Genomic DNA, 26,853 nt, shown 5'->3' on the forward strand with positions numbered 1-26,853 from the left:
TTGAATTCTGATCATAACGCTGTCAGTTCATATGTATTGTCATGGACATATTTCTTTATATCACCTATAATTGCCAAGTTTGAAATTAAAATACCTCTTGGAAGAATTGTATTTTCAAACTATTAGTTGTCTCTTTGTTCATATTTTTTAATAGTTTCACTGTAGCTGGTTGGCTAGCATGGATTGCTTGCAATTTCTCTACTGTTTGTAAAGTTTTTGATCACGAAAGACTGCGTTGTTTTTTGTGAAGTTTCTTGGAAAACATCTGATTTGATGAGAAGTTTATAAGACCACTTTTGATTGGATGTTGACAGGACTGGCAGTTTGACGATGGAAACCCTCCTCCCCTGATGGTGATGGATGAGTGGTTCAACCTGCTCAAGACCCGCTTCAAGGAAGAGCCTGGTTGTTGTGTGGCTGTTCACTGTGTGGCAGGACTTGGAAGGTGAGTGACACACCTTGCTTACTGTGGCATCTGAAATAATCAACTCAGATACTGAAATTTAATCAGTTTCCAAGCCAACCAAGTGATTAGCAATATGCAAGTTTGCTGTTCCTGTAGTTGATGTACAGTATAATGTGAGAGCTCTTATTGCATGCAAATAACGTGAATGTTGTGTTGTAATTACCAGACTCTCTGTAGATTTGTAAATTAAGTATTCTCAGGGAAAATGATAGAACATCATAACAAGCCAGACGTTAGTAAAAAATATTGAGCAGCATAAAACATCCAAACACTACATTCAAATGATTATGAGGATGCACCTTTATAATCACAATTTCCAATGTCTGCCACAAGACCGTTTGGGAATATTAGATGAGGGTCTTCAGGATTTGACTTTTAAATGGCCTGTATCTGATTATTTTTGGCTATTCAGGTAATGAGACAGTTGTTTAATGCCTGTAATATCAGTGAGTCAACAGTCGGGGCGCTCCTGTAATATCAGTGAGTCAACAGTCGGGGCGCTCCTGTAATATCAGTGAGTCAACAGTCGGGGCTCTCCTGTAATATCAGTGAGTCAACAGTCGGGGCGCTCCTGTAATATCAGTGAGTCAACAGTCAGGGCGCTCCTGTAATATCAGTGAGTCAACAGTCAGGGCGCTCCTGTAATATCAGTGAGTCAACAGTCAGGGCGCTCCCGTAATATCAGTGAGTCAACAGTCGGGGCGCTCCTGTAATATCAGTGAGTCAACAGTCAGGGCGCTCCTGTAATATCAGTGAGTCAACAGTCGGGGCGCTCCTGTAATATCAGTGAGTCAACAGTCGGGGCGCTCCTGTAATATCAGTGAGTCAACAGTCGGGACGCTCCTGTAATATCAGTGAGTCAACAGTCGGGACGCTCCTGTAATATCAGTGAGTCAACAGTCGGGGCGCTCCTGTAATATCAGTGAGTCAACAGTCAAAGCGCTTTCCCTCAGGTTTGAGACAACCCAATGAACTGCTTCCCAAGGCTGCAACGAGGTGTTAGGATCGACCTGATGAAATGTTTCCAGAGGCCCATGGCCTCAGGAAATGGGTTTTGGGAAACAGTTTATCGGGTTGGTTCCACCACCTAGAGAGGAGAGTTTTGACTATGGCATGAAACAATTGTATACTATACATCTTACCACCTGTCATCTGTTGTCTTAGAATTTGGGTGGTACCAAATTCATTTTTGAAAAAGATTGCACATAGTGGTAAATTGATTAACCATACAAGTAGAATAGCATAATCTATCCACTAGTAATAGACAGTAGCCTGTGGTATCCTGTATATATACAGGTACCTTTACAGTACCCTGTGTTACCCTGTGTATATACAGGTACTTTTACAGTACCCTGTGTTACCCTGTGTATATACAGGTACCTTTACAGTACCCTGTGTTACTCTGTGTATATACAGGTACCTTTACAGTACCCTGTGTTATCCTGTATATATACAGGTACCTTTACAGTACCCTGTGTTACTCTGTATATATACAGGTACTTTTACAGTACCCTGTGTTACCCTAATTATATAAAGATAACTTTACAGTACCCTGTGTTACTCTGTGTATATACAGGTACCTTTACAGTACCCTGTGTTACTCTGTGTATATACAGGTACCTTTACAGTACCCTGTGTTACTCTGTTTATATACAGGTACTTTTACAATACCCTGTGTTACTCTGTATATATACAGGTACCTTTACAGTACCCTGTGTTACTCTGTGTATATACAGGTACCTTTACAGTAGCCTGTGTTACCCTGTTTATATAAAGATAACTTTACAGTACCCTGTGTTACCCTGTTTATATAAAGATAACTTTATAGTACCCTGTGTTACTCTGTGTATATACATGCAGGTACCTTTACAGTACCCTGTGTTACCCTAATTATATAAAGATAACTTTACAGTACCCTGTGTTACTCTGTGTATATACAGGTACCATTACAGTACCCTGTGTTACCCTGTTTATATAAAGTTAACTTTATGGTACCCTGTGTTACCCTGTTTATATAAAGATAACTTTATAGTACCCTGTAGTTATCCTGTTTATATAAAGATAACTTTATAGTACCCTGTTTGTGTGGTGTGTGTCGCTGGACAATTTTAACATCTTACCTGTTTTTCTGTTGGGGGTCATTCAGTTCCCTGTTACACCAATGGGACTTACCCTTGCTAGAAAAAGTTATCAATCTTCCCAAGGTTAAGATAATTCTTAGCTTCACATAAATATTTTAACCATTATGATACCAGGACTTTGAAGTAGTGCTGTGTCAATGATGGATAAGAGAAGCTTATTATCATTTGGAGGTGACCTAGCCATGGTATCGTTTTTGCAAAGTTATATAAAAATCTGCTCGGCTCATAAGGGAGATGTGACAAAGACAATAACTATTTGACCTCTCCATCTTGATGACCTTGATATCCAAACAAGTCATCCAAATTTGTATTGTGGTTTTGTGCTTTTTGATCATGTATAATAGATGATTTAATCACTGCAGGCACTTCCGTATCAACTACGTACTGCTACCAAGGTCCGTCCCATCCCTGGCAGTGGAAGCATTTATTGTTTTCGGACATTTTCTAGTTTTTTTGTTCGTTTTTTGTTTGCTTTTTCTTCATTTAATTTATTTTCTCAGAAATGTCCAATATATGTATATATCAGAGATGTGAATATTTAATTCATGGACCGGTTGAATTGGGTCATTCATCAAATCCACCTGTTTGCCTTACTGTTTGATTATGATAAACCCACTCCTCAGGGTATAAACCGTTGTTTCTCCTGATTGAATGTCAGTTTATTGGATGTAGGAGGAAAACATGTCAATGGTTTCCTCCCAGAACTGTGGCATTTTAGCATGTACGTACATATGTACTTCCATTTGGATTTATGTTATAAACTTCCTTATTACTAGGATTGATGAAACATGTTTTGATAATATGAGGAGCTGTCATGGTGATCAGGGTTCAGGAAATTGGTCTAAAAACATGTTGCTAGATATATTGATCAGTCTACAGTAATAATGTTGCCACACAAACACTGTTATTTGTGGACTTATAATTACAAGGTGGGGTTAATTGGCTGAAAGAGTATATATATAACCATGGCAACATGTAATACTACAGGCTCTGTCTGACAGGTGCTTAGATATCAAAGGTTCAGACAGAATTATCAAAAATACATCAAATGTTAATACAGGAATAGCATGGCCAAGAATTAAACACTGTAACAAAAGTAATGTAGGCGTTGGGGAATCCACATTACAATTGTTAGCCAATAGAATAGCTCAGGAAATACATAGGTTAGATAACTGAATCTTTATATTGGTTAGATAACTGAATCTTTATATTGGTTAGATAACTGAATCTTAACATAGGTTAGATAACTGGATCTTAACATAGGTTAGATAACTGGATCTTAACATAGGTTAGATAACTGGATCTTTATATTGGTTAGATAACTGGATCTTTATATTGGTTAGATAACTGGATCTTAACATAGGTTAGATAACTGGATCTTTATATTGGTTAGATAACTGGATCTTTATATTGGTTAGATAACTGAATCTTAACATAGGTTAGATAACTGGATCTTTATATTGGTTAGATAACTGGATCTTTATATTGGTTAGATAACTGGATCTTAACATAGGTTAGATAACTGGATCTTAACATAGGTTAGATAACTGGATCTTTATATTGGTTAGATAACTGGATCTTTATATTGGTTAGATAACTGGATCTTAACATAGGTTAGATAACTGGATCTTTATATTGGTTAGATAACTGGATCTTTATATTGGTTAGATAACTGGATCTTAACATAGGTTAGATAACTGGATCTTTATATTGGTTAGATAACTGGATCTTTATATTGGTTAGATAACTGAATCTTAACATAGGTTAGATAACTGGATCTTTATATTGGTTAGATAACTGGATCTTTATATTGGTTAGATAACTGGATCTTAACATAGGTTAGATAACTGGATCTTAACATAGGTTAGATAACTGGATCTTTATATTGGTTAGATAACTGGATCTTTATATTGGTTAGATAACTGGATCTTAACATAGGTTAGATAACTGGATCTTTATATTGGTTAGATAACTGGATCTTTATATTGGTTAGATAACTGGATCTTAACATAGGTTAGATAACTGGATCTTTATATTGGTTAGATAACTGGATCTTTACATTGGTTAGATAACTGGATCTTTACATTGGTTAGATAACTGGATCTTAACATTGGTTAGACAACTGGATCTTAACATTGGTTAGATAACTGGATCTTAACATATGTTAGATAACTGGATCTTTATATAGGTTAGATAACTGGATCTTTACATTGGTTAGATAACTGGATCTTAACATTGGTTAGATAAATGGATCTAAACATAGGTTAGATAACTGGATCTTTACATAGGTTATATAGCTGGATCTTTATATTGGTTAGATAACTGAATCTTAACATAGGTTAGATAACTGGATCTTTATATTGGTTAGATAACTGGATCTTTATATTGGTTAGATAACTGGATCTTTATATTGGTTAGATAACTGGATCATTATATTGGTTAGATAACTGGATCTTAACATTGGTTAGATAACTGGATCTTTACATTGGTTAGATAACTGGATCTTTATATTGGTTAGATAACTGGATCTTTATATTGGTTAGATAACTGGATCTTTACATTGGTTAGATAACTGGATCTTAACATAGGTTAGATAACTGGATCTTTATATTGGTTAGATAACTGGATCTTTATATTGGTTAGATAACTGAAAATTTATAACTAGTCTGTCATGGGTTTAAGAAACCAGCCTTTCACAAAGCCTTAAAATTCCAATACCCATTTCTAAACATTTCCTTGATATCATAACATTATGTAATACACACAAGTCTGTGACTGTTTACTGATTCCATACAGAATACACACAAGTCTGTGACTGTTTACTGATTCCATACAGAATACACACAAGTCTGTGACTGTTTACTGATTACATACAGAATACACACAAGTCTGTGACTGTTAACTGATTACATACAGAATACACACAAGTCTGACTGTTTACTGATTACACACATACAGAATACACACAAGTCTGTGACTGTTTACTGATTACATACAGAATACACACAAGTCTGACTGTTTACTGATTACATACAGAATACACACAAGTCTGTGACTGTTTACTGATTACATACAGAATACACACAAGTCTGTGACTGTTTACTGATTACATACAGAATACACACAAGTCTGTGACTGTTTACTGATTACATACAGAATACACACAAGTCTGTGACTGTTAACTGATTACATACAGAATACACACAAGTCTGTGACTGTTTACTGATTACATACACACAGAATACACACAAGTCTGTGACTGTTTACTGATTACATACAGAATACACACAAGTCTGTGACTGTTTACTGATTACATACAGAATACACACAAGTCTGACTGTTTCTGATTACATACAGAATACACACAAGTCTGTGACTGTTTACTGATTCCATACAGAATACACACAAGTCTGTGACTGTTTACTGATTACATACAGAATACACACAAGTCTGTGACTGTTTACTGATTACATACAGAATACACACAAGTCTGTGACTGTTTACTGATTACACACAGAACACACACAAGTCTGTGACTGTTTACTGATTCCATACAGAATGCACACAAGTCTGTGACTGTTTACTGATTACATACATACAGAATACACACAAGTCTGTGACTGTTTACTGATTCCATACAGAATACACACAAGTCTGTGACTGTTTACTGATAACTCCTGTGTACCACAACTCTAGTTGATATGTAGATTCAAAAGTGTATTTTATCTTCGATCTGATTGGCTGAAATTCTTATACGAAAATGTGATGAAGCCAATCAAATAGCCTTAATTAAGATGAGGATTTTTCACTGAGTTGACACACTGGTGAAGTGAAGTGTAGCGTATTGAAGTCAACCATGGGTATCTGATGATGGGTTTAAACTTGACCTGTTGCTGTAATAGCTTGATGATGAATATTTGATTTCTGTGTTAATATATTTCTTGTTTTCACAGAGCTCCAGTTTTGGTGGCACTAGCCTTGATTGAATGTGGAATGAAATATGAAGATGCAGTGGAACTAATTCGCAGGTAATGAAAGGCAAACTTTGAAAAACTGTGACAAGGGAGGTAACTCAACCAAAGTTTTCCCAAATGAAGGAAATCATGATAATAAAGAAACAAAAATCTGTCTTGAAAATTCATTATTTAACCTACGCTTATTAAGTTTAACTAAATTATAAAATGTTTTGCAGTTTCACTAGTGGAAGGATTGCAGATTTTTATTTTTGAAAATTTCTGATATCGGCAATGAAGAAATTGATTTACCAGTGGAATTATTTGACAATTGTACATCCCTGTCCATATAACCTTAATGTATATTCCAAAAACTTTTTGCAAAATATATCTATCTACCTATCCAAACATTTTGAGGTCTTACTGATTAAACACAATAAAATAGTAATGGTAATGTTGTTTTGATTTACAGCAAACGACGTGGTGCCATCAACGCCAAGCAACTTTCCTTCCTCGCGGACTACCGGCCAAAGTCACGCCTAAAGTTACGTGGAAATGGACACAAGCAGTGTTGTATAATGTAGACATGATAGCTCATCTTCATATTATAAATTATGTTTCATCTTCTGTGGTCACATAGGTACACGGTGGCATCAGATGTAAAACTAACTGTGATTGGTGGGGACAAAGGACTGGAGCTAAAGAACTGTAGCAGTAGAGATGTTGACTTGTGATGTTTTGGCAGAATTGGATATTGATCAGTTGATCAGGGCTGAAGAATAGCTGTGATCTGATTGGCTACTTTAAATTAAACAATCAAGTGTAATGAATTAAGCTGGTATAGAGAATTGTACAAACTTCAGTGTTAACCAGCATATCTTTTTTTTAATATCAAGTATATTGAGGAAACATTTTTACTACTAAAATATTTGTGATACTAAAAAAAATGGTCATGACATATTTATTTCAAAGATGGGTTTCTGCTAAATTTCAGCTTTTCTTTCTATTAATTGAATAAATGTATGAATATTAAATAACTGGTGAAGCTGCCCTGTCATACTTTTGGTCATGTTTTTCATCTGTTTACTGTTAAAGGGGTATGGAGGGCAGGTAAATGATGGAACCCTTGATTTTTAAGTATATCCGTATTATAACACATCAAAAACAAACAATATTGGTTTACCACCAGGATTGAATTTGGATGCAAGGCTCAAATATTCTGACAAAGACATGCCTGAGCAAATGTAGGCAGAAATCCATCTTTAGATTAAATGTGTATATCCATGTAGATATTGGATGATGGAGCAGGATTCAGAAGACCTCATCTATGATAGTGATACTGTCTCATACTACTAAATGTGTTCATCCCTTTGTTTCTGTAATAGACTACTCTTGCCATTATAATTAACTAGCCTATTTCATGTGACGGGGTAAATTATATACTGAAAAATATCTCTTAAGAGCAGTAATTCTCCCTAGAGAAAAGGCACACTGATTATTAATGATGAATTAATTTTAAAGAACCTTAAATATTACCATGTTTAAAGGACCAGATAATGTATAAAAACATATAGATTTTAGGAACAGTTGTCTTTAATGTAATGTGCATGATCCAAAAGTAAATACACAGTTTAAACACATGTTTGTACATGTATATGATGGTGTATACCTTTTATAACTAGCATTTTAATTAAAGAGAATTGTTTGAAATTATACAAAAATACCTGTAGTGATATGTTAAAGGAACTATGAACTTTATCTTATCCAGTGTATATACTATCTAAAATCACATATTCCCTTAAGGATAATTATGATTTTGTTATTAAATTCAAACACCTAGTTTTAGAAATACATGTACCTACCGAATCTCTAACGATGATGCCACATTTTTCAAGTATATAAATGAAATGTAGAGACAGTGTTCGTACTAGATGTGTAAGGTCTTCTGTTTCCTGGGAATCTGAACAAAGAATTGTAATAGCAATAGAAAGAAACAAGATCTTTTTTTTGAAAATGTAGGCACAAATAAAAATGATCAGTGCTCTGACCTGGATTGATACAGGGGTTTATCGGAGGAAAACAGACTTGTCATCCACAAGAAATCATCTTCAGGCATCAAAAATTTAAAATATCCAAAATTGATTAAAGATGTGTTGTTAGAAAATGCCGTTTGCATGTTTGTCTGGAAGTATTTTGAAAAGTATTTGAGACTAATTTGGGAATGATCTATTTAGGCATTTAGGATACTTAAAAAAACCTCTGATAAATCCCTGGATTGGGTTTAGGTATCCCTTATATATTTGTAAAGAGTGTTCCCAGTTTTTCATTCATCCCATTGCTCAGACTGGTACTCAAAGCCAACATTGAACAAATCCCTTAAATTATCATATCATGCTAGTTAAGGACAAAGGGCAATATTACATTGCTGTTACAAGACAATGAATTAATATGTTCATAATCCTCAAGTCAATTGAGGGCAGAGATCTTGATGTAAATGGTTGGAAATCAATGATTAGGAGTTAATTATTTTTGAAAATTATTTATTGCATGCATGTGTGATTGTGTTCAGAAAAGTGTGTTGTACTATTTATAGAATCTGGCACATGACTCACTGGTTCAATATTTATATGTATAAAATTTCATCTATTGTAAAGAAGGAATGAATGAAGATCAACCTATCTTTTAATAACTTTTTTTCCATTTATGAGGAAAGAAGATTGAAATATATTTGGTTTGTACAAGGGTGATTATCTGCATAGAGTTAGCAAGGGAGATAACTTGTTGTGATCGTCAACAATAAGGGAGATAATCTATTGTTTTCACTGTAATGGGAGATCATCTGTAGTTCTCAGTGATTGATAACCAAGTTCACTAGCATTGGAGATTGTACCTTTTTTAAGCAGGAATTATCATCCATCCTCTCCTTTATCAGGGGAGACAATCCAGTCCAGTTTAGTCATACATAGGCACCATCTTCCTTAGCCAAATTTAATGATGTTCCACTGGCTAAAATCTCATTGATCTTGTTCTCGTCAGGGATGGGTTTAGCTCCTTTAGGAGTTTGGCTTAATCTCTGTTAATCCCAAGTTAAAAAGCTCCACTTAGTATCTGACTTGTTCCTCTTCAGTTTTAGTGAAATTTCTAAATGATTTGGCTAAGGTCAGATTTATTCCCTCTCAGACACTGTTTGGTCTCTCTGGGCAAGCTCTTCAAAAGGTTCAATATTTGGGGATAGGTAATATGTCCAGCATCAGCCAGGCACTGCTTCCTTTGAGGTCCTGTTTTGTTCTTTCATCAAGTCTGGTATCTGTCCTACACTCACTGCATTCCTAATGTTTCCTAAGCAACATCTCTCTCAGTAAAACCAGTCTAACATTCTTATATAACATGTCCTTAATAACATCAAGGTGTAAGTCAACATTTTGAATTGTGTTATTTTCATAAAAATGAAACGTGAATGATGTGAAATTTGGCAGATTTGATATTATTATCAAGTTCTATGTTTTGTATGTAGTTCTAGAGGCTCAGTTCAGAAAGCAAAATGTTGATTTCACCCCTTACCCGATACATCCAGTTGTCACTGCCCATATGGTACATATTTTTTATTATTGTATTCTCATGTTTTCATTAATTTTCCAATCATTCATCATCAATAAATTAGTTTTTACCATTTCAGTTTTGCAATTAAAACAAGAAATGGGAGGGTTGGGTGAGTTATCTCCCCTTCACAAATTACATGTTATCTCCTATGATTTCACATCTCTGTGATATGTATACTACTGTAATTACATGACACAATGTGAGACAACTCCGATTCGTCTCTGAAAATTACATGTTCCAAATATACTGCCTGTAAAAAGAGAATTGAATGGAAACTCCTACTTTTTTGATTGCAGATGAAATGTAAGATCTTAAAAGCAGTTTGAGTTTATTGAAATTGATATGAAATGTCAACTTTCCATAAGCATTTATGTGACAATATGAATCTGAAGTATTGCATTTGTATATATATTATGCAGATATTGAACTTCGTCAATAAATATAAATTACCATCCATCTTGTAATTTTTTTTTCAATAGAAAAAGTATACATTTCTGTTTAATTAAGTGAGTGTCAATATGAATATTGATATTAGGTTTTGACCTTGTTTCAAGACAACAGTAAGTAACAATATTTCTTCATTAACTTGTTCATATGGAGTTAAACTCAAGTATTATTATTAGTGTTATTAGTCCACTACTGGTGAAACTGGGTGGATTATACGTTTCCTCCCAGTCCCTCTGTAAGTACTAGGAACGTTAAGCCAAAGTTGGTCAGCACTCTAGCAGCTTCATTTTTTGAGAGATTTGGATCAAACTTTACACAACTACATAGGAGCATAATACCTCCGACAGGTTTCAGGGTTTTTATGTCAAGGTCAAGGTCACTGGTACTATTTTAGCGGGGATAGGTAGGGACATGTACTGTTTTATCAATACCCCGGGTACTGTTTTATCAATATCCTGGGTACTGCTTTGTCAATACCCTGGGTACTGCTTTATCAATACCCTGGATACTGTTTTGTCAATACCCTGGGTACTGTTTTATCAATACCCTGGGTACTGTTTTATCAATACCCCGGGTACTGCTTTGTCAATACCCCGGGTACTGCTTTGTCAATATCCTGGGTACTGCTTTATCAATACCCTGGGTACTGCTTTGTCAATATCCTGGGTACTGCTTTGTCAATACCCCGGGTACTGTTTTATCAATACCCCGGGTACTGCTTTGTCAATACCCTGGGTACTGCTTTGTCAATACCCCGGGTACTGTTTTATCAATACCCCGGGTACTGCTTTGTCAATACCCTGGGTACTGCTTTATCAATACCCTGGATGCTTGTTTTCAAATCATTTGAATATCCATGCAGACCAAAACAAAGTGTTTAAAGAGGATACAATCTCAAACTTAAAGTGAGGATGTTGACGGACTGCAGAACGTAGTGGTGGACATGGATCCCTCTCCTATTTGTCTAACAGCTGTTTCTTGGGGCCGAGTGGTTAAGGTTTCTCGACACTTTATCACTAGCCCTCCACCTCTGGGTTGCGAGTTCAAAACCCACGTGGGGCAGTTGCCTGGTACTGACAGTAGGCCGGTTGTTTTCTCCGGGTAATTTCCTCCACATCCAAATCATGACACGTCCTTAAATGACACTGGCTGTTAATATGACATTAAACAAAATAAACCAAACAGCTGTTTTTTCCTGGAGTGAAGCTGTGAAAACACGTGAGCTTATGCCATACCGTGGCGTCCGGTATCCGTCCGTCAACAATTGACTTCTTCTTAACCAACGATCAGAATTTATCCAATTTGGTAGGAAGTATCCCTATGTGGCTGGGGTTCAAATTTATACAACTGATAGGAAGCACTGTTATCATTCAGGGGCTGCGGTGGCCGAGTGGTTAAGGTGTACCGACACTTTCACACTAGCCCTCCACCACTGGGTTGCGAGTTCAAAACCTACTTTGGGCAGTTGCCAGGTACTGACCGTAGGCCGGTGGTTTTTCTCCGGGTACTCCGGCTTTCCTCCACCTCCAAAACCTGGCAACCTGTTATATCAAATCCTGCTTAATGCAACCTCATATTTTCTTAGGCCGACACCAAAGAAAAAGGAAATAAATGGAGATAATGTAGGAAATCGCATTCGTCAAGTATGTAAAACCCTGGCAAGTAATCAAGCAATTCCATCCTAACTAGAGATGTTTTCCATGACGACCACACCAAGACTGCTTCATGCAACCTTTAGGTGGTTCCGGAGAAGGAAACTCAATTGGGACCGCCAAACCATTCAAAAATCGTCTAGGATTAATAGAATACCAGAGGTCAAACCTTCAATGGGCCTAGAAGTACAAATCCTTTGATGAGGAACTTTATACTCCATTCGGTCAAGGTAGGGTAATAAAAAGAAAAAGAGTATAGTCGCAAGCAGACTTTTTTAGCTGAACAAATGCCAGAAGGATATCACAGAAGAAGGATTTAACAAAAGAGCTAGGACTTTCATGACGTAAACACAGGAGAAGCTGTGCTCTACTAAGACTGGGACGACAACCCCATTATGGAAGGAGGAACAGCCATAATCTCGAAGTACGTGTGTTTTGAGAGCTAGATCTTTCGATCCCACCTATCATACAGAATGACCATGGGAGATGTGATCGACCACAACGATAAACCGCAGTGTTCACCACTGAGTGCAGCGACAGGAGCAGGTCGATATAGTCGTCCAGAAATGACAGGAAGAGGTGGATATGGACATGTTATAGAGTACCACTTCTCAGGAACACAAGTAAACGGGGGGTATCGTCTAATCTGACACTGCACCAAGTGGGACAAGGACTGAAACGAAGAAAAACCTTCCATGATTATTTAGGTGTGATTGACGTTAGCATATCAATACAACAATACTTGTATATTGCAATTGATGAAACAATGAAAACAAATAATTTACTCGGAAATCTACCTGTCAGTTTGTTTTGATCTGGATCGAGTCAAGTTGTTAACGAAAGCGAAACCAAACGTTTTGACTCGAGTAGATTATACGGAAGGTGTCCTTGCCAAATTGTCCTAAAACTGAGCAATTTGACATACTGGAAAACTGCCAATCACACATTGTGAGTCTCATTGCGTCATTATAAGAATGAATTATGGAAAGCCAAGTTGTCATTTATTCATTGAGGTTGCGCACGCACATCATGGTGGACGTGTCCGTTTCTTGAGTGAACAAATCTATGGAGAAATCCTTAAACATCAGCGATGTTCGACTTTGGTTACAATGTATTATGGTGTAACTTGAATCTGAACCTATCCATTTTCATCATGTAGTATAAATTTTTGTCATTGAATTGTCAATTTCGTAGATATCATGATATCTTAATCTCTCGTAAATTTTGTCAATTTTTTTCCATTAGGTTTCCAGTTTATCTCGGTCAGAAAGAAAAGTTTTGCAAATATAAACAATCATGTGCCGTCTAAAGCAATAATTATGTGGCAACCCAGTTGTACTCCCCTTTAGCAAGTTCTCCTGGCTGACTTAGTTAAAATGTTACGTAAGTGGGCCGTACTGAAGCAGGAATAGAGGAACATATCTAATGATAGATGATCGGCTGACTGTGAGTATGTTTTTACATTATTATTCTCGGACACCCCTCTAAGTGATGAGTGCAGGGAAACTTGTTAAGTATCTAGAAAAGTCAGAAGAAGACATCAACACTTCCTTCATCTCTGAAAGGAAGCTTATCATTGTGAGTGACAGTAAAGCAGCTAGTGTGAAGGCCACAGTCTTCACTGCACTTGAAAAAACAATACGATGGGTTGTAAGACCTGGTAAAGACACTAAAAACATAGTAGATAACATAGTGGAACATGTGGACAGTTATCTTAGAACATACGGCAAAGTTCTTGTAGCAGTGTGGACGGGTACATGTGACTTTACAAGGAAAAAAGGTAAGACTATTGAGTTAAACAACACAGTCGGACCAAACGACATCATTCGTGAATATCGTCGCCTAATCCCACTACAGGAGAAATACGGTCAAAAACTACGGATTGTCTTCCTAGAATGCCCGTTTTACTCTATATCCATCTGGAACTCTGTGAGAGCTCACCACACCAGTGAAACTGATCGGCCTCAGACAAAGGAGTTAGAGAGTAAAATACAAGTTCTTAACAAAGCAATAATTGAACTTAACAATGAAATTGGAATTATTGCCCCACATTTTATGGACGACTTATTGAAATCCAGGAAGTCAAATAAGTCACACACATATGTTAAAGTATCGTACAGCCTTCTGAAGGATGGAGTTCATGCTGGCGAGCTGTTAAGCAGATACTGGTTACGTCGCTTACTAATTTGTGTCCTACAAAAATATTGTAAAGACTAACATCACTACAAAAGCTGTAAACTTAACCGTGGGCTCCTGATGTTTGGGGATTGACCCGCCACAGGCCCTGCGGTTAGCATATAAGTACAAAAATGGCGGACGCTACAGTGAGTGAAAACACGTGTGATAACAATGAAGTAACCAGTAATGACTCTAGGAAACGACAAAGAGAGATGGACAACTACTGTAGTACATGTGAGCGTATGTTTGAACAAGTAATTGCCTGTAAAGGTTGTGATTTAACTTTCTGTCAGGGATGCACCAAACTACCCGAAGAAATCTTCAGCTACCTACAACAAAAGGGATCAGCAAACTTAAGAATGTCATACGAATGTAAATCTTGCAACAAAACTCAACCACCAATAATCGAGTTGAAAAATACTCTTAAAGAATACTGCATAGTGAACGACAGCAGAGTCGCAAACCTGGAGACCAGAGTATCGGACCTCGAAGTCAACACCAGAACTATCATCTACGAGGAAGTACAAAACTCTCATAGGAAAAACTTCGACGAGCTTCAGGTAAACATAAATGAGCTAGTTGATGCTAGGAACAAAGAATACGAGGAAAGACGCCGTAAAGAAAACAACGTCATAATTTTTAAACTACATGAAAAAACAAACCCAGACCCTATGGTAAGAAAGTCTGATGATGAAAAAGACCTAAGAGACATAGCAATGTCTCTCGGTATACAAGACCTGGATGTCACGACTCACTTCAGACTGGGTTCATCAAAACAAGGAATAAACAAAAATGTAAGACCACTGGTTGTCATACTTGGGGAATAAGGGTCAAAGAAAACTCCTACTGGAAAATGCCCGCTACATCAAAAATAAGTCGGATCACAAGTTTAAGGATGTTGTACTAACTAGAGACCTGACAAGGTCACAAAGAGAAGAACGCTAGCAACGGAGGAGTGAACCCGGAGACAAAGAGGTAGCAAAGCAACTACAATACGCCAGAAAAAAAATCTGAAGGTCAACGAGGGCCCCTGACACTGGAGGAACGACCCCCTGCAACTTCTCTCTTGAGATTTTCCACACCAATCAGATCAGATCGGGGGGACGAGAAGATGTTTGGGGATAGCCCCGCCACTTCCCGTCCCTCAATCAGCATCAGAAAATCGTTACAGAAGACAGCAGCACCTACAAACGACAAAATCCCAGGCCCAGCATCAAATGATACGAGCCCCACAATTAATATGACATTTCGCAGTACAAATCCTCACCAGAGAAATCATGCCCCCAACATGGATGAGAGCAACAATCAGTCTACGTTAATAGACGCAATGGATGACTCTGAAACAACACTGATCTACAGCGGTCAACTGCAAACAACGAACTTATAGGATGGTTGTTTTAACGTTTTTAACAGTAAATCTGCCCAGAGGCAAAGTATACGCTGTTTATACACAAATACGGACATTTTAACCCGAACGAAAAAAACAGAACTTCTCGAATCCGTAACAAGAAATAACATCGACATTATCTGCATTACGGAAATTCTACCAAAATCCTCAACAATAGACTTCATACCAGAAAACTACCAACTGGAAGGCTACGACTCCATTTTTGGTACAACCGACCAGTGTCGTGGAATCGCCATATACCATAAAAAGGGGCTAGTTATAGAAAATACCAATCTAAACACAGACTTCAAGGAATATGTATCCTGTAAGATCAAGCTCCGTGGAAATGACACGCTTCTCCTGTGTTGTATCTATCGCAGCCCAAACAGTAGTGAACAAAACAACACAGAGTTATCTGAGCTCTTGGAAGAAATCCAGAACTCAACCTGTACACACAAACTAGTCCTAGGAGATTTTAATTTCAAGGAAATTGACTGGAATGCAACATCAACAACAGTAGGAGTCAACCACCCAGCCACGGTATTCCTGGAAAAAATACAGGACAACTTCTGGTACCAGCACGTCACCGAACCAACAAGATTTAGACAAAACCAAACACCATCTGTCCTGGACCTTATCTTTACCAATGAAGAGAACATGATCAGCAACCTACAATATAATGAAAGTCTCGGGCCCAGTGACCACATCACCCTACAATTCAACTACAACTGTTACTTTGACCCTCCTACAAGCCTTAACAACGCAAGAACTTTCACAAAGGAGACTATCATGCCATCCGTAATGAATTAAAAAACATAGACGCAGAGGAGCTAGCAGCTAAACAGGATGTGCATCAAGCATGGGAATGCCTTGTAGAGATAATATCCAAGCTTATTGACAAACACATACCCGTACACAAGGTGAATGCTAAGCACAGATCCAATTTAGACCAGCAAACACGTCAGTCTATGATAACAAAGTCAAGGAAATGGCAAAAGTATTTGCATTGTAGTGCCCAAGACAACTGGGAAGCCTATAATGAAGCCAGAAACCAGACAACTAAGAATATAAGGACTTCAGAATACATGTACAACCTTGAAAGAGACCTAGTAGAGAAAATAAAAACTGATCCTAAACTATTCTGGAAACATGTTAGGTCAAAGACAAAAACAAAATCGTGTATTCAGCAAGTTAAGAACGAAAACGGAATACTTACCCGGGATGATACAGGAAACAGCTAATATCATGGTCAGATTCTTTGCAACAGTCTTTGTCAAAGATACAAACAATCCTCCACCAGCACTTAGAAACAGGGTGGTAAATGGCTTACTTAACAGTGTGGAAATAACAGAAGAAAAGATAGTAAAGGCAGTTAACAAGTTAAAACCAAATAAAGCTGCAGGACCAGACAACATACACCCCAGGTTCATCAAAGAAACAATAAACGAACTAAAAGAATCACTTAACTTGATATTTAACAAGTCTTTTGACCAAAGTACTCTCCCATCTGACTGGAGGCATGCGCATGTCACACCAATATATAAAAAAGGACCAAGAAATGAGCCTGGCAATTACAGACCAATCAGCCTTACATCCGTGCCGTGCAAAATTATGCAACGAATCATCAGAGACTCCATCCTACAACACATGGAAACAAATAACCTGTTCAGTTCACACCAACATGGATTCAGACAAAAGAAATCGTGCACAACACAACTCCTTGAGACAATGGACGACTGGGCCAAACTGCTGGACGAGGGAAACAACATTGACGTAATATACATGGATTTCAGTAAAGCCTTCGATAAAGTTTGCCACAGACTTCTACTCCACAAAATGGAACACTACGGTATCACAGGAAAACTGCTAAAATGGATTGCTGAATACCTTACAGATCTAACCCAACTAGTTGTCATAAATGGTATAAAATCGGAAAGTCTACCAGTCCTAAGCGGTGTCCCCCAAGGAAGTGTAATAGGGCCAATCCTCTTCCTAATATACATAAATGATCTGCCAGACCTGCTGAAATGTACCACCAAGCTATTTGCCGATCACTCCAAATTATACACCAAAAACTCAACACGGAAAGAACAACTCAATCTACAAATCAGCGTAGACAAAATGTGTCAATGGACAGAAAATTGGTTGATGAAGCTGAACGTTGAAAAATGTAAACACCTGGAGTTAGGATCTAAGCAAAGGACAACAAACTACACCCTCACCCAACTCAATAACACCTTCAACATAGAAAAAACAACAAGTGAGAAAGATCTAGGCGTCGTAATAGACGAGAATCTAAACTTTTCGGTTCATGTCCAAAAAACAGTGAAAAAAAACCCCAATCAAATAGTTGGGATCATCTTTAGAAGTTTTACTTATATGAGCAAAGACATGTTCGTCCAATTATATAAATCTTTGGTAAGACCCCACCTGGAATATGCTTCTGTCATCTGGTCACCTATGTACATCAAGGACAAAAGGGCAATTGAGAACATCCAACGAAGATCTACCAAACGAGTGCCATCCCTAAAGGATAAACCATACCAGGAAAGATTAAGATTACTGGGACTACCAACCCTTGAATATCGAAGGGAAAGAGCGGACATGCTGCAGGTCTATAAAATTCTCAACATGGAAAACTTGGAGAAGGACGAACTCTTCACACTGTGCGAATATGGCGCTACTCGTGGCCACTCAAAGAAGTTATTTAAAAAAAAAACATGTAAAAAGCAGAAAACCCCAAACTACTTCAGCAACAGAGTGGTGTTAAAGTGGAACTCGCTACCAGAATGTGTGGTTTCAGCCCCGTCAGTAAATAGCTTTAAGGACAGGTTAAACAAGCACTGGCGTAATCAGCCCCTGAAATTTGAACCCTCGTTCAACTAACCTGGAACACAAAGATCAGAAATAACACAATAAGTACATGTAGAATGTGCGAGTTCCAATCCAGCTCCACTGGGAAACTACGTCATAAGTATCCCACAAACTGTGTATACAATATAACCATAGTAGAACTATTGGACTATCAGTTAACCGATAAATGTATATAGTAGTAACGTCTACCTTTCTCAGTAAGACATACCCCAGTTTTTTTATGACCAACTTCGATAATATACTCTGAGTATACATTATGTATTTTAGAACTTTTTAAGTGTACATATAATTTTGTGATTATTAAGTGTGTGTGCAACCGGAACGAAGTCGCGAAAGACAATCATTAGCTGTGGGAAAACGTCAAGATACATCAAAGAAGTCAAATAAGACTTATATATAGGTCTTCCAGTGATTCAGTGAGTGATTCAGTGATTCATGGAGCAACGTTGATCCAGGGATTTTTCAAATTATATAATATATCTTATATCCTTTATAATAGCCGATGTAATAAATGATATATTTATTAGAATTGAATGAGATATCTAATTCAGTATATTGAATATCTTATATATCATTTTAGATATCTTATAAAGAAAATTATATGAGATTCATATAAAGAACGAGATTTGAATTTGAGATAAGGAACCCTCCTCTACTCGATGAAGCAGCCGAGAAAATCTCATTGGAACACATGACAAGCTGAGACTGTATACAATCGTTTAATACAGATTTAAAATTGTCATATTCATAATATGTTATCATTTTATTCAGTTGATTGCGGCAGCGGCCGTCTCAGCCACCCCAACAAGAAACGGAAGTGACCTTACCGAGGGAGCAGTCATTCTCGGACTTTTATTTTTTTACCAGTCTCAAGAGAGTCTCGTTCTTTTTAAGATATCTCATAAACTATAGATATCTTATATCTTTAATGAGATACCATATGTATTGAATAAGATATCTTATGTTATATATTATATCTTATAAGCATATAAGATGTCTCGTATATTATATAAGATATCTTTTATAATTTGGTAAAAGAAACTGGATCAAATATCAGTTCAATATGAATACATCGATTTATACCTTATGTTGAAAGCCAGACGAACAACAGCTATTTTATTTACATATTCATGAATAAATGACAACTTGGTTTGCCATAATAAATTGTAACTGGAAATGTTTTACGGCTGCTTTATATAATGCATGTGTTTATGAGTAATCAATATTATAAACGCGGTTTGATTTCGTAATTTCGTTCAGGAAATTATAGGCGTGGGGACTATTTATGCGATGTTTTTGTTCCCTTTGTACCTGTTCCATAAACACCACATGATCACAAAATAATAGTAATAGAAACACTCACGGAAGGTTAGAGCGTTGATTGCAAACCCCCTTAGGATCGAACTCATGATCCCTGGTAAAGAAGACAGTTTTTTCCCCTGAAATGATAAAAGATGGACTTTAAGCCCCCAGTGAGGATCGAACTCACGACCCCTGGTTTACAAGACCAGTGCTCTAACCACTGAGCTATGGAGGCGATGAACCAGATACAACTACTATCACTTTAAGTGTGGATGTAAATTTAACAGCTGTTATTCGTCTGGCTTTCAACGTAAGGCAGAAATCGATGTCTTCATATTGAACTGACATTTGTTACTTAAGCGTACTTGTGCAATATTTCTTTTGATAATAAGGCATTATTTCAATCGAATCCTTTCCTAGGGTCATCTATATAGGAGAATAATGTTGAATTTTAAACACGAACAAATATGCACAAAATTAGTCATGTAGTATACCAAAATGTTTGTTAAGACGTAGTTTCCTAATATCACCAATAATTCGCTGTAGATGTTTCTTATATATAGTTACTTTGTGGTAAGATGTAGCATGGAATAATTCTAAGTCATTCAAAAAACCAAACCTGAAAAATATTCATGGTGTTATGCTCACAAGTGTCAATAGCCTAAAATAGGAGCATGTGTTTGACCGGATTCGACTTTATGTACGTATAAACATATTTTGTTTTGACATTGAAATGCAAATAGCGGCTGTAGTAATATTACACAAATACGGACATAAAGGGAGGCATTTCAACCAACAACAATGTTCCTATATCAAATTTTTAAGATCACAGTAAAAAGGACGTTTGGGGTCTTTTTCAGAAAAATGCATCTTTTACCCCAAACTCGGTTGGACATTTTTCCTAACAGCCTTCTTGCCATGTCTAAAGTTCTTGTTAGTGCCTAATAAGGACATTTTTGATATTCGAAATGCCTCCTTATATGTCATATTTGTGCGAAATGATTCACAACCGCTATTTGCATTTCAATGTTAAAATATGTTTATGCATATTATAAAGTAAAGTCTTATCAAGCCAATGGTCCTATCGTGTACTTTAAACACTTGTGAGCAAAAAGGCACGGATATTTTGTGCAATATATCCGATACAAATGAGCTAGTTATCTCCCCTTGAAAGATACATTTTTTGCATGTTTTGTTGATTTTTTTACACAGCTTAACAAATTACTCATCAACAGCAAGTCCCATAGTTTGCGACGATACATACTAAAAGTTAAGTAAGTTACTTCTGTTAAATTGCACCATGGTAGGAATCTATAGGCTCGTAACTTATCATTGTATATACTGGATGTGTGGTTAAGGTGTTCGTTAAAACCATTGTGTCAATTTCCACCATATTGATTTGACAGTGTTCTACAGCAGGTCTAGTTGACATTTATTCGAGGAGCAATGACCGGCCTGTACTTATCTCTAGTATACATTATACATTATACGTGCGTGTCTTTGTATAGGAAGCATTAGAGATAGGTGAGTGATTGATAAACCCTGCCGACGAAAGTATAGTTTCTCCAAGTGCCTAGCAAACCACGTTTGAACGCTTGCGAATTGTTTCGGATATCTGTTTATGGCATGCCGAACGATGCGTTATTCAATAATTTATATTCATTGTGTTTTCATTTACAGTGTATTGTATATATTTTCCATTTGCATTGTAAATATCAATATTAATGTTCAATTTATATTATCGACAATAAACAAAATATAAAATACGAATAAAGCACATTATTGAATATAAATGCAAACAGGATATAAAAGTAGTGTGGAATAACGTTTTATAATACAAATGAATCTGCTATTGAATACAAATATGATAAATAGAATACAAATGGAAAGTTTTTATAATATAGATACAAAATATTAAACACAGATGATATTTTACCAAACAAATGTGAAATATAAAACACTAATAGAAAATGATATCCTTCACATCTAAAACCATCATGTTGACAAGTATTGGTAAGCCTACCTCCCCTTATGTATACAAAACCATTAGGTTGATAAGTATGGGTAAGCCTACCTCCCCTTGTGTATACAAAACCATTAGGTTGATAAGTATGGATAGCCTACCTCCCCTTGTGTATACAAAACCATTAGGTTGATAAGTATGGGTTAGTCTACCTCCCCTATGTAGTAATTTCGGCCAATTTAGATATGATGACTTAAATTTTTGATTTCAACATTTGGTCACTATTATCAATATTAATGACTATGTCCTGAAGTAAATCAACTTCTTCAAATAAATTAATAACACAAAGAACGAGATATGGTGTCGCTCTTTTCTGTTGGTATTACAGCGAATTCACATGTTTTACTCCTCGTCACAGAAAAATATTTACCGATCTTATTTGACTCAGGCAGCATCATTGAAAACCGTGATTTTTTCCATCATGAATGTCGTTTTTCTAGATGGAATCTGGCCGCTTTTTTTATCCCAATGCTCAACAATTTTACTTATTTTCCATTATTGTTATAGTGAAGGGGGCTTCATAAAAATGAAATTGTTATTCACAAAGTCATCTGGCTTTTGAGAGACACAGTTGGGAAATTGTCCACTTCAGTGTCGGATTGTTGATACGAATTTTGACTTCAAATCAAACAATCAGAACACTCTCATCCATCTAATTCCACTGATTTATCATCCACAGAGCTATCATCCACTGAGCTATCATCCACTGATCTATCAGTTGTTACTGTGATGACTCGTTTTATTGATTCAATGTTTTCAATGTTGCACACACTGTTTTGGTTTCTTACATCTGCTTTCTTGGACTAGGAAACACTTTTATTTGTTCAAACCTTGCTCAATGATGTCAAACTTCATTCTCTTCCGTACTTTTCATGACAACTTTGGTTGTTGAGTTCGTCTCATCAGCCACTGGCGAAATAATTAATGTCATCGACGTTATCTATCTTTTCATTGCTGTCGTCATCATTGTATAAAAACAACCAAAACATTCCCACATTATCTTAAAAAAAAACATGGATAGCAATCCCAAATATTGAAAAATATTTGTATACCTCTGCAACGAAGTTAGGGGGTATTTAAATGAAACTACCCAGCATTGGTAGATACCACGATTATGTAAATTTGCATTTAGTTATATTCTTTTGCGGAAAGTTTGGTTTCCATTGTATCCAGGTCACCATACACAGATTTGTGAATGGAAGATTTGTCGGGCAACTCCTCCTAAACTTGTAAACCAATTCCAATAAATACAGGAATGTTAGAGACAATGTGTAGATGTGCATGTACGTTTTTTTTCCCAGAAACTTTGTTTTTTACAGTAATGAGGTCACCATACACAGGTTTATGTGTAATGCCCTATAGCTCATCTGTCCTAAGACCATTAGATCATTCAAACTTGGTCCAAGCTGATAAAGCACGGTATATTGTAATGGTTACCTATGAGCTATACAGATGTATGTACTATTTCTTTTGCAATTATATCATTTTCATTTCATAGAGCTCCATTAATATAAGAAGCAATGTGAAGATAAGTTTACGAGATGTTTCATTTAGCCTCACCACTTACATTACTTATTCATCCATATAAACATAATAACATTTATTATATTTTAACAGTACACTATTTTGTACATACATGTACAATTTGTAATTACATGTACATTAATTATATGTTTGTAGTACATTATTTCGTACATGATTACATTAATTATGTTTGTAGTACATTATTTCGTACATGATTACATTAATTATATGTTTGTAGTACATTATTTCGTACATGATTACATTTATTATGTTTGTAGTACATTATTTCGTACATGATTACATTAATTATATGTTTGTAGTAAATACATTTGTACATGATTACATTAATTATATGTTTGTAGTACATTATTTCGTACATATTTACATTAATTATGTTTGTAGTACATTATTTCGTACATGATTACATTCATTATATGTTTGTAGTACATTATTTTGTACATGATTACATTGATTATATGTTTGTAGTACATAAATTTGTACATGATTACATTAATTATGTGTTTGTAGTACACAATTTCGTACATGATTACATTAATAATATGTTTATAGGGCACTGTTTTGTACATAATTAAATTAATTGTATGTTTGTAGTACATTAATTTGTACATAATCAGTACATTAATTGAATGTTTAAAGTAAACTATATACATTGATTATATGTTTATAGTAAGCTATTTTGTACATACTTACCTGTCTCAATTAGGTATAATCTTTGGAATTTTAACAAGCAATATTATATAAATTTGACTCAGAAGAATATTACTTTATATTTCTACTAATGCTCTCTGTACTGTCCACCGATATACATATATAAGAAGTCGACTCCTAAGACGCCCTCTAGGTGATTTTATTTAGGTGTACACAACATGGCCCGTGATAGCTCAGTTGGTAGAGCGGAGGACTGTAGTGGTATATATCAAAGCTATCCTTAGGTCGCTGGTTCGACTCCGGCTCGCGGGATTCTTTTTTCTCTCTTTATATTCTTATTTTTTATATAAATATTGTAATGTAGCCTTAACAAAGCTGAATGTCATATATTCTGCTAAAAAAAATTTGTTTATATTATTTTCTAAAACAAAATAATATTGACACGTTCTCAAAATGAGCATTGTGGTGTTAACAACGGAACCACCAGTATTTAAGAAAAAACCCTTTGTTAATAATACGATTGATATTACTGTATTAAATTTGTTTAGCAATTTCACATATTCCTCCTTAGTTGATAATCAGGACAATCATTCCACATAATGTGAAATGGTATAATTTATAAAGTATCCTACCTGACTCTAGTAAGTCTCATTTCTTTGCTATTACCAACAGAATAAACCTTTATAGCAATATCTCGGGTATATCAAGTATTTCAGAAAATTTATCAATTTCACAAAATCCTCTTTAGTGACACCATGGCAATAATTCCACATACTGTGAAATGATAGCAATTCTTTATTGATTAGCATACGTACGTATAACTTTATGTTATACGTTAAACACCACAGACCATAACTGAATAAACGTGTCATTTCATTTCAACAAATTTTCATTAGCAAGATGTAAGGGTAAAATGGATTGAATAGGCAATAACTATGGCAACTGGTGACCACAGTAGAAATGTAAACAATAAAGTCAAGGGAGGCAACTCTTTTATGACGAAACCAGTACACAATAACATGATAATGTTATATAATCTACTGCTGAACACTTAATATTAGGTAGATAGAACAAGGGCTTGTGTAGGGGTTTAACGTCCTGTCAACAGCCATGGTCATATGAGGACGGGTGTATTAATCTAGGATATGGATGTACATTCAATTAGCTTCTTAAGTTATTCAATCTATGTTATATACAATATTATCTCAATACATACATTAATCGGAAGTATAATTAAAATGTTTTGTGTATGTCATGAAACATTAGTGTATTTACATTACCATCAGAATTAGGGCAAACATGTGATCATAATGTAAATTGATAAAAGTATCTATAATATCTCACTTATTTCAGAAAAATGGGTAACTTCTTCTTCTTCTTCTTCTTCTTCTTCAGTACAGAAGTACAGTCCACCATCTGGCGTATTTACGTAATTATAATTGCGCAGTGAGTAAAACTACAGGTGTGCAAATAAAACAAATATATATATACTGTATATATAACATATAATGCAGATAAAAAGGAACCTGTCTATCGAAGCCTGATGTGCTACAGTCCTTGAATTGTTCGAGAGAGCTACACGCTATGGCGTTGTCTGGAAGGTTGTTCCATTCATCCCGTCGGGGGGAAAACGTTGACGTTGCCGCGTCCTTGCGTATGGCACCATAAACTTTCTGTTCATGACATCACATCGCTACTGCCTCTTGGGCGAGGTGTGTAGAGGGTATACTATGATAATCTTTTTCTGTTTCTTGCGTTTCTGTAGGGTTGGCCACTGCCGTTGCTGCAACATTGATGACTCACTGCTGGCAGGGTAGTAATCTGGTTGTGGAGTTTTGTAAATTATGGAAACTTGAAGTTAATATAAAGAAAACTAAGGTGATGATCTTTAGTAAAAGAAAAACTAAACGGCGACATAATTTCACGCTTAACGATCAAATACTAGAAACTGTAGACTGCTTCACATATTTAGGTGTTGCTTTTAAATCGAACGGAAATTTTGCAAATGCTAGACGTAAGCTTATCGAACAAGCGCAAAAGTCCATATTCTCAATTTTTAGAAAAATACGAAATCAGGCAATTCCTATTGATTTGCAACTCAAACTTTTCGATTCTCTAGTTGAACCGATTCTGTTATATGGAGCAGAGATCTGGGGATACGAAGATCTCAAGTCTTTAGAAATAATACATCTTAAATTTTGTAAAAGAATATTAAATGTTAGATCTAATACACCAAACTATGATTTATGGAGAGTTGGGAAGATACCCACTAGAACTGAAAGTCAAGATAAGAATGTTAAATTTTTGGAATCAACTTCTGACAAATGAAAATAAATTAAGCAATATATTATATAGGCTACTGTCGAGTTTGAACCGCAGCGGTCAAATGAGGTTCAAGTGGTTAGATCATGTGAAACAGATTTTTAATGATACTGGATATACATATATATTTGACAATGAACTACTCATGAATACAAGTTTTTATAAGTATGATGTCAAACAACGTTTACGTGATATATTTATACAAAAATGGTTTTCGGATCTAGAATCTTATTCAAAAGGTCAGTTTTATTCACAATTAAAAAAAGAATTTACATTTGAAAGTTATTTAACAAAGCTGTCAGATCATAATAGAAT

The 26,853-nt window shown here is 35.9% G+C and overlaps 1 protein-coding gene and 2 non-coding genes across 3 annotated transcripts; 2 read left to right on the top strand and 1 right to left on the bottom strand.

Annotated features, from left to right (window-relative positions):
- Nucleotides 1-311: 311 nt before the first annotated feature.
- Nucleotides 312-10,614, top strand: LOC117319353 (protein tyrosine phosphatase type IVA 2-like; the record flags this gene model as incomplete). The annotated part of the gene is made up of 3 exons (XM_033874179.1): nucleotides 312-445; nucleotides 6,561-6,635; nucleotides 7,033-10,614. Coding segments are annotated over 3 exons (321 nt in total), but the record flags the coding sequence as incomplete, so codon positions are not given.
- A 9,548-nt stretch (nucleotides 10,615-20,162) lies between these two features.
- On the bottom strand, nucleotides 20,163-20,235 carry Trnat-ugu. Its single transcript has one exon. It is a non-coding gene; the product is annotated as a tRNA-Thr (tRNA).
- A 4,203-nt stretch (nucleotides 20,236-24,438) lies between these two features.
- Nucleotides 24,439-24,528, top strand: Trnay-gua. The gene is given in 2 exon segments: nucleotides 24,439-24,475; nucleotides 24,493-24,528. It is a non-coding gene; the product is annotated as a tRNA-Tyr (tRNA).
- Nucleotides 24,529-26,853: the final 2,325 nt, after the last annotated feature.

Source organism: Pecten maximus, unplaced genomic scaffold (assembly GCF_902652985.1).
Source record: "Pecten maximus unplaced genomic scaffold, xPecMax1.1, whole genome shotgun sequence".
In the NCBI taxonomy this organism is placed as follows: Eukaryota; Metazoa; Mollusca; class Bivalvia; order Pectinida; family Pectinidae; genus Pecten; species Pecten maximus.